This window comes from Pecten maximus, chromosome 1 (genome assembly GCF_902652985.1).
Source record: "Pecten maximus chromosome 1, xPecMax1.1, whole genome shotgun sequence".
Taxonomy (NCBI): Eukaryota; Metazoa; Mollusca; class Bivalvia; order Pectinida; family Pectinidae; genus Pecten; species Pecten maximus.
Window position 1 is genome coordinate 24,895,922 of NC_047015.1, and position 15,280 is coordinate 24,911,201.

Sequence of the window (15,280 nt, forward strand, 5' to 3'; positions counted from 1 at the left end):
GGGCGCCAAGATCCATTTGGGATCTCTTTTATTTTAATGACATTGAAAGTCCGCAGGCAAATATTACCCACTTTATGGTATTATTTATTGACATACTGACCAGGCTTATGTTTCTTTGTATTCAGTATGTGTATACCAAGGCAACACCTACACACAGGGACAGCAATGGTATGGAGACTCGTGTTCCACAAAGTGTGTCTGTGAAGATGGTTCAACTGGCTACTACAGATGTGTTCAGAGGTAAGTTAAGAAGTTGTATGAAAATGTAGTGGGAATGGACTGGGCTGAATGCTGATGGCCATGTAGCTCAAATGGTTAGAGCGTCCATGTGGAGTTGAGGTCCCTGGTTTTGAGTCTCGATCTTGTCATTGCATTCCCCCTCTCCTGTTACTAAAGTATGTAACATTCACACTTGAATAAAGCAATTAATTTTCCACAATCAAATTATTCTTTTATTTACATAATACCAGGTGTTTCCCTTAATGGAAATAATCCAGGAGTCAAATGTAAATATAGGCATTAAACTGCTTTCATTTGGAAGTTGTTGGCATTCATCAGCCCATAACTTCCATTGAAAGCAGTTCAATGCTTAAATGATTCAAAACTACATTGTATATCATTGTTATTTAGGTGTGCTAGTTATCCCAACCTGCCATCCAGCTGTACTTTGGTTCCTGATCCTAAGGATCCACAGTGCTGTCAGATACCAAAGTGTTATCCTGGTACCAATGGAAATCCTACACCTAACCCCAGCTCAGGGCCTGTCCTCATCACAGGATTCCCAGGAAAGGTCACTGGATTTGGTCAAACGATACGCCCAACAGTCCCACTACCAACTACCTACAACCCATATAATCCTAACCCTAATCCGACAGCAGGCGGACCCAACCCAGGAACTCCATACGTTCCTGTACCAGGAGTTTCAACTGTAAGGCCAACACCACAACCTCAACCGTCTACACCTTCTCCAGCACCTCGTAAGTATGCTAATGTTTGGTGTGTGAACCCTATGTTGTAATACTTTGTATATGTTCTTTGTAACGGCTGTTCAAGTAAAATATTTATCTCATTGGAGAACTCTAGCCTCAAAGAAATTCTATGCATGGTTGGCGTGAGAGAAAATGTAGCCTGTTATAAGGTACTGTTTGGATTAAATTGCTGTTTTCTGTGGTGTCTGATTATCAAACCTAGATTACTCTAGTAGGGTAGATATTTTACTGGAAAAGGGTTAGCTCGCCCAGCTCTCAAAATACTTTGTGTGTGACATTTGTGTACTTTTCTTGGTGAGTTTAACTAGCTCTTCCAATAAATCATTATATATTCCTGCATTATTGTTGTGAGCTCACCCAGCTCATGCAGTTGTACATACTTGTCTTATCACATAACCTAGTTTGTATAACGAAGAAGAAGAAAAAAGTAATAAGTGAAACTACATTTATTTTTACTTCATTATTACAGATGTGTGCTTATACAAGGGTCAGGCCTATCAGACTGGACAGAGATGGCAGGATGGTTGTCAGTACAACTGTGTTTGTGAGGATGGCATGACCGGCAAATATGTCTGTACAGAAAGGTATGTAGTATTGGTTGTTTGGTGTGATGTTCATGTATTGTGTGTATTGTTTGGGATGTTGTGTTGCACAAGTGTTTTGTATATTGTGGTTGGATGAAATGGGGGCATATAGTGTAACCCATGCAAGTCGCATCCTATCCCCTCCTATCCTGATGCAATGTAACTTGCTGATCTAAGGAAGTGCTGATGCAATCCTCACTAAATTGTGTTTTGGGGTGTCAAGTGGCAGCGGAGACATTTACTAGTTAATAAATAAAGTTGATAGGTAAGTGTTTTGTCTGTGTCATGTGATACAAATGTGTGCGTTAAGACATGGCTGTACCTGGATTGTGTATGTGTTTCAGGTGCTCTGTTTTCCCACAACTTCCTCGTGAGTGTCGACTACAGAGGGATCCTAAGGATTATTGTTGTATGACTCCAGTGTGTGACTATCAGCCGACCACTACTCCACCACCCACGATGTTCCCTCCCAACACCAACAACCCACCAGGAACAGGACCCAGCGCCTCCCCTAGGCCCAACAACACACCCCCACCAGGTACACTGCTCAACCATTCAGTTTGGGAAATTATTACTATTACCTTCAAATTATGAATTAATATTCAGTAAACAAGGTTCATTTGGGTGTCTGTCTTGAAAAGCTTGAATTCTGTCTCACAGCATGAAAAGCTTTAAAAAATTGACATCTGGCCTAAAATTTGGATATTTCAACAGTCTAATTTTTTTTTGTCGAAATGTCTTTTTTTATTATGATTATTATCATTTAAAAATATTACAAAAAGTAAAAAACCAAAAGAATTATTTAGTCAACACAGACAATGATGGTTTATGATGAGTTTCCTTGATAAGTTTTAACTCCATGTTAGGACATTATTCCAAATGAAAACTGGAATATCCTTTACAGTGTCTGCAGTGTTTGTGAGAGTCTGTGCTGTCAAAGACTTCAGGTGTTTGGCCATTACACTATTGTGTCATGTTTTTGTGAATATTTCAGCATTCTGTCTGTACAATGGTGTGCCATACATGCAGGGACAGACCTGGGATGATGGATGCAAACAGAAATGCAGATGTGATGAAGCTGACAAAAATATCTATACATGTTTCGACAGGTAAATATATACTTCCCTAAGTTGATATAGATCTATTTCAATTACCAAGGATTAGTAGAAATTTTATAGACATTTAATGTGTTGTGTGGAAAATTGTTCTCAGATCTGTGATGAAATTGAATTTTGTGGACAAGTATTAGTAATGTAAATGACCATCAATTTTATGCATTCTTTTGTTTAATAGGTGTAAGAGTTTCCCCAACTTGCCACCAGGATGCACCATGGTTACTGATCCCAATGACCCCTGTTGTCAACTCCCAGAATGCACCAATATCCCGACTGCTGCACCAACTCCATATGTTCCAGGAAACAACCCAACCCCTGGTCCTTCCTTGAATCCTACTCAGTTCCCTCCAACTCTTCCTGGAGGCCAACCTGCCCCCACAGACAGTCCCTATTACCATCCCTCTGCTTCACCTACCCCACAGGGAAACACCACCCCAAATCCATACCCAGTACCTACTCTTCCTGGAGGAGTGATCGTTGGTGGGAAACCAACACCCAGCACAGGAAACAACCCCTTCCCTCAACCCAACCAGAACCCTAAGTCAGGTGAGTTGTGACAGGTCAACAAGAATCTCTTCCTATCATAATCCCAACCAGAACCCTAAGACAGGTTGTGTAGTTAACGACACAAGAATCACTATAATGAAATGTGAAATGTAGTAAATCTACTGGCGTTACAACCATCCCAATATCAAAATAACAGGTTGTATGCAGTTTATATCTAATATACAAAACAAAGATATATACATATAGTTTAGGCATGTAAGATTTTGTGTGGGTATTGGTATTCATCATTACTATAGATGTATCATATCTCGGGAAAGGGAAAATTATGTCGCATTAATTAACAGTGCATAACACTGGCACCATTACCTTTTCTTAATACCACAATTTCCTGTTGAGAATTAAATGTCAATATAAAGTTAACAGTCCCTAGACTAGAACAGATGTGTTGTGTTGAAATAGTCGTCAAGTGATATATTTTCTCTTTCAGGCAAATGTGAATACAAGGGTAACATGTACAGCACTGGCGACAAATGGGACGATGGTTGTACTTACAACTGTGAGTGTATTGAAGAAGTGTCTGGACGATACACTTGTACAGAGAAGTAAGTTCACGTTTGGATCCTTTAGATTTAGGGTGGAATCAGGAGAGTGCCATATACCAGTACAGAGAAATATGAATTCACAATCTTATGAACGATGTAAATTCAGGGTGATAAGGGAAAGGTGAACAATTCATCTGTACAGAGAGGTATGGCTTCTGTATGATACTGGTATGTAGAATTTCAGGGTTGAATGGGGAGGGTGAACAGTTTATCTGTAGAGAGAAGTAAATTTATTGTATAAGGTGTTAAATTTCAGTGTGGGGCGGGGAGGGTGAATATACTATATTATCATTATGGTACATACATTGCTGACATATATTGGCAACAGGAACACCAGTATTGAATATACTTACTTTGTGATTTTTTTTGCACTTTTTATCTTTTTCATTTTATTGCAGATGCCCACGATTTGCCCAACTACCAGTATACTGCTACATGATACAAGACACCAAGCAGCCCTGTTGTAAGGTCCCATACTGTCCAAAGACGAATGGTCCTTATGTCAACCCACAACCCAACACTCAGCCCCCAACCCCACCACCCACAGGGCCCAACGGCAATACTCTGTACCCAGTACCAAGTAACATGCCAGGGGGTGTACCTACACCCTCCCCAACACAGGCACCAAGAGGTGAGATATATATACTAGTCGGAATGGGTTTTCAGTTGATTATTTCTCAAATGTGTCCTGGGGGAATATTTTAAAATACAATTTGAGAAGAGTTATGAAACTGATATCACTCTATCTTTTCTTTTGTTTCTTTTCACATAAATGTTGAGCTAGATACACTATGATTGAAAATATGAATATGTGTGCCATATATACTTGGTAAGCTATTTACTACACTCCTACAATGATAGAAAAAATTAGATGTTTGCCAAGCTGTATATCTTGCTTTTAGTGTCCGCATTTAATGACTTAAAGAACATAAAATGTACTGAAATTCAAAAAGCTGATATCAGGAAAGGTATAGATGATAGAGGTAGATCGCATTTCTGTTTCTATTGTACTAAAGAATGTGTCAGTTAGTATTGAGATTTACAATAGACTTGAAAAAGGAATAAATTAACAAAATCACCAGTAAATTTACTTCCAAATGAATTAAAAATCATTTTAAAGCATTGCTCAATGCCTTTAAACATATCTACAACATTTTCACCCTTTTTGATGAATGCTAATTTGTAGATATATTTCCTTTTCAATGCACAATCTATCAATAATCGATCATTGTTTAAGAAATGGTGATGATTGATCATGAATTTAAAGTGATTCCCAACACAAGTGTCAGTTGCTGAGGATGGATACAACTGCTTTCTACTTAAGCTGAGGAAGAATATGTCTTTAATTTTTAATGTCATATTTTACAGAGGGATGTGTAATGAACGGCAAGCTTTATACCCAGGGTCAGACTTTCTATGACGGTTGTCAACAGATCTGTGTTTGTGAAGATGGCAAAACTGGACATGTTTCCTGTAGGGCCAGGTCAGTGGAGAATGTTTGTCAAGGCAAATCAAACAACCGTTCTTTTTTTAATTAGAGATGTGTGAAATTTACTTCACAGTGGAGAATGCTTGTCAAGTCAAATCAAACAACTGTTCTTTTTTCAATTAAGATAGGTGAAATTTACTTCTTTCTCCAATAAATAAACATTTAAACCTATGTTAAATGAGCTGTCCTGTGACATGCAGTAGAGCTACAAGTTCGGCTACCTTCCAGTAATATTGAAAATATCAAAGTCGAGAAAAAAATAAAAATAATTTTTTCCCGCACCTCCGAAAAAATCGTCAAATCCGGATTTTTTTTCCCGTTTTCCGACTTCTTTTTCCGGTTATTACAACACATTTCGACGCTTGAAACGCCGACCCAAACAAGCGTTTCGTTGATACCTGATGCAGAGATGAAAAAAAAATGGCGGAAAGGCTCCGGCCTAGCTCGAGGATAGTTACTCCAATAACATTAGAGGTTTACACGACAGGAAACTTTTGACAGGCTGTCATGTAACGATATCCACCAATGTAATCAGGTGGAATAAGACCTCATATACGTATAGGAGTAGAGGATAGTCTGCTGTAAATTCTTGTAATAGTATGGGTATTTTTATAGTAAGTGTACAGAGGGGGTCGGGTGCACTAATGTTAAATTCAGCGATCGAAGCGGAGAACAATGAAACGTTTTATGACCTTTTTATCCGCAGTATTAACTACCACCTTGGTTTAAACAGTATTTTATTATCAATGGTATATACAATACATGGGTCATTATATACAATAATTGGAAACTACCACCTTGGAAATTTTTTGTAATGTGGTAACAATCAAAGTACTTATTTTATTTTGAAGAATGATATTTTTTGTTAAATAAGGTCAGTACCTATGTGATATTTTTTTTTATTTGTATTCCATAATAATAATCAGAAAATGTGGAATTATTTTATTCCAATTTCATCATTTTACAGTTGTCCTCTTAGTATTAGGGCTATTCCGTTAAAATATCTAAATGACCCCAGGATTCCAAAACAATTCACCTCTGTCCATGGTTAGATTTCGCTCCAATTACTTCTGTGTATTAAAATTAATTAAATAAATTCTTTGGGTGGTACCCCTAAAACAAACTGGACTCCTGGGGTAGGGTAGATGTTTTACTGGAAAAGCCCTTAGTTTTACTGTTAAATACAAGTCAGTTATATTTGATAGATGCTGAATTCCCAGCCATATACATTTTAATGATTGTGTTTCTGCCAATTTTCTGTTGTTTTATATGGTATTATTATTTTTGTTCCAGATAATTATATATGATATAGTGATTTTGTTTTTTCTGTGCCAATTTTCTTTTGTTTTATACATTATTTTCTATTATACCGGTATTTGTTCCATACAAATGAGAGAACTGTGTTAAGTTTGATTTGATCAAGTAGATCAGGTATTAAATTGTTGTTGGATTTTACATACAAGTGTTTAGTTATTTGTGTATGAAATCACTTCATGATATACATGTACTTGAATTGATCACAAATAGACACAAACATCTGTTCAATATGGTATTCAGTTTATTTCTAACATTTAATGAAAAAAAAACAATGGAAAAAAATATCGCTCGCACATCATTTGAACGCTTCGCCTCTTGAAATCTCTAAATGGAAATTTTTTGCTAGAAAAAAAAATTTCGCTCGCTCGCCCCAATTTTTTTTACCAGTTTCCCGAAGAACAACTGATTAATTTGGTGTGGCCTTATACTATAGTTTTACTATTCCTGTGTTAACAGATGTCCTCAGTATGATACCAAAAACCTGAGTCCATTGTGTATCCTGGTGCCAAGCCCCAAGGATCCATTGTGTTGTAAGATTCCTAAGTGCGAAGGACTCAACACACAGATGCCACCGGTTATCATTGGCCAGAACACTCCATCACCAACGCCATCTTCAAATCCCCTTGTCATCCTGACCCCACCCCCAGGCCAGACATACACCAACAATCCCGTCACAGATCAACCTCCTCCACGTATGTATGGACATCTCCCTCACCATACATTACAGATCAAACATCTCATAATCCTTACTATATAATGGAAGCTGCCTCCCAATATCACGGAATTACCAATGCCTCATCAGTTACAGAACAACAGAACAACCCCCTCTAAATGTCATGGAAGCACAATATAATAAAGACAATTGTTAATGTAATACATCAAATACAGTTTAAAATTTTAATTACCTGCTTACATATTGTTTTACACTCTGTATATATATCACGTGTATGCAGTAAATTCTGATCTTGTTTTCGACTCTTTTGAGAATGGATCTTCTCTGTTACAGAGGTTTGTGTGTACAAGGGCAGACAATACTCTCAGGGCCAGAGGTGGCAGGATGGATGTGACTACACCTGTGAATGTGTCGATGCTAGCATTGGCCGCTACAAGTGTGTCCAAAGGTATGTCAACAGTTATACCTGTTAGAAATTATTTTATTTTCAATGTGAACATATGAGCATGTTTACTATTATTCATGTTTATACCACATTTATTACGGAAAAAATTGACTACGGTGTAAGACCTTTGAAATATGTGTTAAAGATCAATGATTGGACTTAAAATGAAATTTGTTACCACTAGGTAAAGTATGATTTTTATTCCATTCAATTTTTAAGTTAATTTTTATGCCCCTACCCCATCGCGTTGGTCAAATCCCATCTCGATGCAATGTTAAAAGCTAATCTCAGGAACTGCTGATGCGATCCTCACCTAACTGTGGGGTGTCAAGTGGCAGCAGAGGTATTTATGTCTGACAGACATTTTCTAGTTTTTTGTATATTTTTTTTTTGTTAATTCAAAGGTGTACCAATTTGATGAACGTGCCTCTCAGTTGTCAACTGAAGTACAATCCCCAGGATCCATGCTGCCCAACACCCGACTGTGGATCTGTTCCCACACCAGGACCTGGTTCCACCTTCCCACCAGGATACAACCCAACCCCAAGTACTAACCCACAAGCAGGTAAATGTGTGCACTTACCAAATATACACCCACAACCCTAACTTGAGGTTTTTGTAGTAAAACCAATGTTTATGATATAATACTCACCACCATATAGATAATAGCGTATCGCCTCCGGCAGCCCATAATTTGCATAACAAAAATGAAAATAAATATCCCGTGAGAGGACCCTTAATGCCCGATACGAACGCACCGCGCATGACCCAAAACCTCACTTCCGCAACCAAATAAATTGGATGAGGAGACGAGGGGAGGAGGGTGGGAACTCTAGTATATGGTGGTGAGTATTATATCATAAACATTGGTTTTACTACAAAAACCTCAAGTTTATTTCAATAATAGCTCACCACCATATAGATAATAGCGAATTTGTCTTACCGTAGAGGAGTCTCCGAGGACAATGACCTCTTGAAAAGACCGCAACAAAGACATCAGTTAAAAACCCCTTAAGGGTCTGGGATATTTACAATAAAACTCTTTAAAAACAGAAACCGCAATGGAACCTCCCTAAGGATTGACTGGGGGACAAGTTACTGACTGAGCAGTGACAAGAGGACCCAGAGAATATAACCCATCTGCATGGGAGGACAGTGACCGCAGATAGAAGTCTGCAAAGGTGTTGCGGCCTCGCCAAAAGGCAGATGCCATGACCTCATCATATGAGGTTCCATTGAGAAAAGCCCAAGAGGCAGATAGAGCCCTGACTTCATGTGCCCTAACCCGAACACTGTCACGAGTCTCTGCAGTAGACCCCTCATAGGCTTTCTGAATAGTTTCACAGATCCACCTGGAAATAGTCTGAGAAGATATATCAGACTGCTTTGCCTTGATGGACAAGAACAGACGAGGTCTAGGACCCTGCCGCCCCCCCTTAGTTTTATCAAGATAAAACTTCAAAGCCCTACAAGGACAAAGTAGCAGATCCTGATCATTGGGACCAGAGACAGCCTTTAAGGCAGGAATCTTAATAGGATCTGGTGAAAAATTGGGAACCTGGTTTTTCGCCAAGAAGGAGGGGTCAGTGAGAAGGGTCACTAGGGAATAGTTTCGTGACCACCTGAGACATGACGGAGAAGAAGAAAGAGCATGTATTTCACTTCTCCGCCTACCTGAGGCAAGTGCAATCAGGAAAACAGTCTTCCAAGAAAGGAACTTAACAGAAGCAGAAGCCAAAGGCTCATAAGGAGACCTTGTAAGAGAGTCCAAAACTAAAGCCAAGTCCCACTGGGGTGTCAAGATTCTTACCTTAGGCTTCTCCAACGAAAAAGACCTGAGGAGATTAGAGAGAGTGGAACATGTTCCAACATCTGAACGACCCCGAAAAGAAAATACATTGGCTAAGGCTGAACGATAGCCTCGAATGGTGCTAGGCGCTAGTTCCCTAACCTTAAAAAGGTAGAGGAAAAACTCCGCTATTAACTGAATAGAGGCACCGAGTGGATCAATCTTCCTGCTGATACACCAACTGCAGAAGACTGACCATCTGGACTCATAGATGGCAGATGAGGAAGATCGAATAGATCTTGTGATGCCATCGGTAACTTCTGCAGAAAAGCCTGCCTGCAAGAGACAGACCGAGATAGCCTCCACGCGTGAAGGTGCAGGTGTTCCGGATTGGGGTGAAACTGTCTGGATTTGGGCTGGCTGAGGAGATTCCACCTGGCCGGAATGGCCAAGGGGAGATCTACCAGCAAATCCAGAAGAGCCGGAAACCAAGGCTGTCTGGGCCACAGAGGTGCTATCAGGAGAACCGAGCAATCGTGATTCCTGACCTTGTGAAGTACCCTGCCCAGGAGGTTGAATGGAGGGAAGGCATATGCCAGAAGACCCTCCCAGCTCAGGGATAGAGCATCTACTTCCCAAGCCAAAGGATCCGGAACTGGAGACACGAACGTCTGAATCTGGAAATTCAGAGCTGTGGCAAACAGATCTACAAGAGGAGTCTCCCAAACCATGCAGATGGCCCTGAATATAGACCTGTTCAGGGTCCATTCTGTGATAACTGGACTCCGTGATCTGGATAGCGTGTCTGCTAAAACATTCAGGTGCCCTGGAAGATGCCTCACTGAGAGGGACAGACCCATATCCTGACAAAGAAGAAGAATCCTGATAGTGAGGGCACATAGCTTGTGAGACTTTGTACCCCCCTGATTCTCCAAATAAGCTACCACTGTAGCATTGTCTGTAGCCAGACAAATGGACTGATCCTGCAGCAGAGGCTGTAGGGACTGAATGGCTAGCAGAACTGCTCTCATCTCCAGCACATTGATGTGTTCCTGGAGTTGAGCCCCCTGCCAGACCCCTGAACGACACTGACCGTTGAGGTAGGCACCCCAACCCGTCATAGATGCGTCCGTATACAGAGTTACTGTAGGGGAAGCTCTCTGAAGAGAGACGCCCTTCAAAACATTGGCCTCCAAAGCCCACCACATGGCCGAGGCCTTGACGGAAGCTTCCAATGGAATCCGAGCATCCCACTCGAGGGATGCAGGTTTCCATTTGGAAAGAAGAAACATCTGAAGAGGGCGAATATGGAGCCGACCCAGGGGTACGACATCCGAAAGGGAATTGAGGAATCCGAGAAGCCTCAGAAACCACCTGACCTGAATATAGTCCAGACTGTTGAGCAGAATAACCAACTCCTTGGCTTTCTGGAACTTGGACTGAGGAGGAAGAACGAGGCCCCGATCCGTAAGGAAACGGTTTCCCAGGAAAATGAAGTCCTGGGATGGAAGAACCTCGGATTTCTCCCGTGAAGGGATAAAACCTAGGCGTAGAAGAGTTGTCAAGACCGACCTGGTGCTGCAACGCAGAGATACTGGGTCTATATGCAGCATCAGGGAGTCGTCGAAATAAATATGGATATCTACTCCGCGACTGTGTAAATAGCCCACAACCACCTGAAGTAGCTTGGTGAACACCAAAGGGGCGGTGGTCAGACCGAAGGGCATGGCCTTGAACTGGAACACTCTGCCCTGAGAAGTGAATCTCAGGAATTTCCTGACCGATTTCTTTATCGGTATATGGAAATAAGCGTCCTTGAGGTCGATTGAGGTCGCCCACATACCTGGAGCTACCGAAGTCAAGATACTTCGAGGTGTCTCCATTTTGAAGTGTGGCGAGACTACATGCTTGTTGAATGCACTGAGGTCTATAATCGGACGCCAGGCCCCGGATTTCTTCTTGACAAGAAACATCCGGGAGTAAAAGCCTGGAGTCCAGAGTGACCTTGGAAGCTCCTCCACAGCACCCTTGGCTATCAAGGAATTGACCTCGTCTAAGAGGGCTTGAGCCTTCTCTACATCGCCTGGTGGAGGAAAGAAGATAGGGTCCACAGACAGAGGAGGATCCTTCAAGAGAGGAATACCTAGACCCTCGGAAACCACCGAAATTGCCCACTTGTCCTTGGTGAGCTCCTTCCATTCTGGTAGGAAGGAGGATAGACGACCCCCGACGGGCAGATCTGGCTTTGGAAGCTGGAGACCTGACCATGGATCGTCTAATGGGGAGGACAAGTGACAATGAGGAACCGAGGGACTGAAAGAGTCAGGAACTCTGTCCCTTCTTGCTGGGATTCTTCTTTCCACCCCTTCCCCCTCTGTGACTCTGACTGCCCCGACCCCGAGAAGAGTGCCCACCTCGAACAGCCGAAGCTACAGGAGGCTGAGTCTGAGTCTGAGACTGAGTTGTCTGAGCACCCCTCTTAGGCTTACCTGGACGCTGCACCCGGCCAGGTTTAGGCTTAGCCCTAAGCTTCTCAAGCCTAGCTGAAGCCGCCTTGTCATTGTTGACTCGGTCCATGACAGAGGTGAGAATACCTCCAAACATTTCTGAGCCAGACAAGGGAGCAGTCATGAGATCGGAAATGAATGGCTCACCTACAGCTAGTCTGGGCTTCAGAACTGCTGCACGGCGGGCCAAAACAAAATCAGCAAGAACTGCCAAAATGAGCGCGGTTCCATCCATGTGGGCCCGGTTCATGGCCTTGCTGAGTTCAGCCAGAAGCTTAGTCTTGTTAGGTAGGCTCTCCTCAGAATGAGAAGATGCTACGAACAAAGCAGAGGAAAAAGAATCTGCATAAGCCAGCACATGAATGGCAAGACGAAGCAGTCTTTCCATGCGACTATGCTCCTTAGGAGATAAATGAACAATATCATTTGATCTCCCAGGCCAGCGATGGTCTAAGATAAGATCCACCTTGGCTGGAGTAGGTTCAACTGAGGAATTGTGCACAGAATATCGAGAAGGACTAAACCCCTCGATATCGCTAACCCCCAGAAGCAAACCAGAAAGATCCTGCTTTCTATTAGAAGAACCTTTGGCCTGCAGAACCTTTTCAATTTGGGCCAATGCTGAAGAGACCATAGTCCCTTCAGCCAAAGACCTACCTGATGCCTTAGCTTCTGGCTCCGAGGGAAGAAAGGCACTTAAAGTTGAAGTCCTTTCTGGGAGGCTAGAAGCAGAGGGAGGGGGACAAAATTCAACTCCCAAAAGGGAAGCAACCTCCAAACGAAGGCTACGAAAGGAATCAAGATTCCTCTCTGCCTGAGATGCAGCCAGACCTAAATCTGAGTCGGGGTTATCAGCCTCAGAGTGAAAAGACTCATGATCTGACCCCTCGGTAGGTACTGATGGGAGCCATGAGCGAGTCTCGGCATCCAAATCAGACCCAGCATCCAACGACAGAGTGTCCCCATCATCAGGCAAAGTCAGCTGACCAACATCCTCAGTCTCGGACTCCTCAAAATCCATATCCTCAGTCTCCTGAAGATCAGTTTGAGGAGACTGGCCAAAACTGGAGGTTGACCGAGACACAGTCTGGTCTGGAGCCTCCATTCTCCTACACTTAGAAGCAGAAGAAAGGCCAGCACTAAGATGAGAGAAGTTGACTTTACGCTTAACCCTGCTGGGAAGCGATGACCTGGGAGTCTCAGCCAATGTCTTCGAGGGACGGTGAACCCTTTTAGACTTAACAAGGCGTGAGCGAGAAGGGGGGGGACCCAACTCAACACCTGACTGATTATAGACAGCTGAGGAAACCCAAGGTTGACCAGTGTAACCTGGAAAGGTTTGACCATACCCAGGGTATGGAAATCCCATAGACTGGGAGGGGCCCCAGTGTTGGCCGAAGCCAGAATACTGGGGAGAAGGCAACATTCCGACACCCGCAGGACCAGGAAATGAATTGCCCCCTACTGGAGACCTGCCTGGCCAATATGGCTGAAAATGGCCAAAATTGCCAGGAGACTGCAAACTACCACCTAACCCGGGTGCAGAATGAGGGTAGGGATAAGGTGGGGGATGCCCTGGAGCACCCATAAACCCCACTGAGCCAGGAGCTCTAACTGGAGGAGGACCAGATAGAGGCAAGGCAGACCTAGGAACCGACGGGTGCATAACCCCGGAACCCAAACCAGACTCAAAATACGGTAAACCAACGCCTGGGAGTGAAACAGAGACACTCCCAGCTCCTAGTGCAGCCTCTCCAGAACCACCGTAAAAACTGGCAGTACCAGCCGGCCTACTGTCAGTGGGTACGCCGGCACCCCTCAATGGGGCCCGGGTCGCATGACTGGCCTGTTCGGTAACCATTCCGCTAACGGAGATGGTACCTGGACACTCGCTCCCTTCGACCTCCAAGGAGATTCCCGGGTGAGTGCCCTTCTGATGACCGATAGAACCCAAAGGCCCTACCGCCTCAGAAATATGTGTGTGAATAGGCTCCTCTGTAGCCAAAGAGTGCCTACCACCGTGAGACAAAATTACTTCCCCTTCAGGGGGTAAAAATGCCTCACTGCCAGGTGGGAGGCTGACAACAGCACCACACTGGACTTTAGGTTGACGTTTACTGTCTGCCCCAGACTTAGCACCCTTATTACGGGCGACAGACTGATGGGACAACACCCTGTCCCACAAAGTGTTTGACCATGTCAAACAGACGGAACACATGTTGTCCCGGGAGCAGCCTCGGCAGGTAGAACAGGTGTCATGGTCATCCCCATCGAGGATGACATGACCGCAGTCTCCTGGCCGAGTTTTTGGACCCGAAGTAAGTCTCTTACCTCGCATACTGCTAGGCGGGCAGCTTCCAGCAAACGAGAAAATCCAGCCAAAAAACGGAAGAAAAATCCACCGATAAAATTACGGAAAAACGTCCCGTACACTGGAAATAAGTACAGAAAAGTACAAAATGAAAAAGAAATAAAACAACTGAGTTGACAAAAGCAAAACGGTAGCAAATAAAGCGAGAAAAATAGACACCGAAGTGGTCTACTAGACCGCGGTACCGTAGCGAGACAGTCCACGTGTGCAGTAACCACTCGACAAAAAAGACGAAATACGACACACAAACGGACTGACAGTTCAAACGAAAATGAAAAACTTGTCAACAAAGATGAGAATAACAAATTACGAAAGCAAAGCAAAAGAAAAACTAATTAAATGCAACAAAAACCCTGGGAAAACGAGCTGTCGTCAAAATCCTTCTGGGATGATGGCTGCCATAAGCGGAAGTGAGGTTTTGGGTCATGCGCGGTGCGTTCGTATCGGGCATTAAGGGTCCTCTCACGGGATATTTATTTTCATTTTTGTTATGCAAATTATGGGCTGCCGGAGGCGATACGCTATTATCTATATGGTGGTGAGCTATTATTGAAATAACTACACAGACAGGTCAATACACCTATCAAATATACACCCACAACCCCAAGTACACAGACAGGTAGGTACACCTACCAAATATACACCCACAACCCCAATACACAGACAGGTAAGTACACCAGTCAAATATACACCCACAACCCCAATACACAGACAGGTAGGTACACCTATCAAATATACACCCATAACCCCAATGCACAGACAGGTAAGTACACCTATCAAATATACACCCACAACCCCAATACACAGAAAGGTAGGTACACCTACCAAATATACACCCACAACCCCAATACACAGACAGGTAAGTACACCAGTCAAATATACACCCACAACC

General features: G+C 43.0%; 1 protein-coding gene across 1 annotated transcript in view; it reads left to right on the plus strand.

The window, feature by feature from the left end:
- Positions 1-15,280, plus strand: part of LOC117328511 — a gene marked incomplete at its 5' end in the record, with an annotated part of 65,510 nt that overhangs the window by 25,316 nt on the left and 24,914 nt on the right. The window contains 12 exon segments of the mRNA XM_033886051.1: positions 126-240; positions 631-977; positions 1,459-1,573; positions 1,918-2,111; positions 2,568-2,682; positions 2,867-3,234; positions 3,683-3,797; positions 4,196-4,428; positions 5,166-5,280; positions 7,060-7,295; positions 7,610-7,724; positions 8,126-8,286. Of these exon segments, the coding sequence (XP_033741942.1) occupies positions 126-240; positions 631-977; positions 1,459-1,573; positions 1,918-2,111; positions 2,568-2,682; positions 2,867-3,234; positions 3,683-3,797; positions 4,196-4,428; positions 5,166-5,280; positions 7,060-7,295; positions 7,610-7,724; positions 8,126-8,286 (2,229 nt within the window).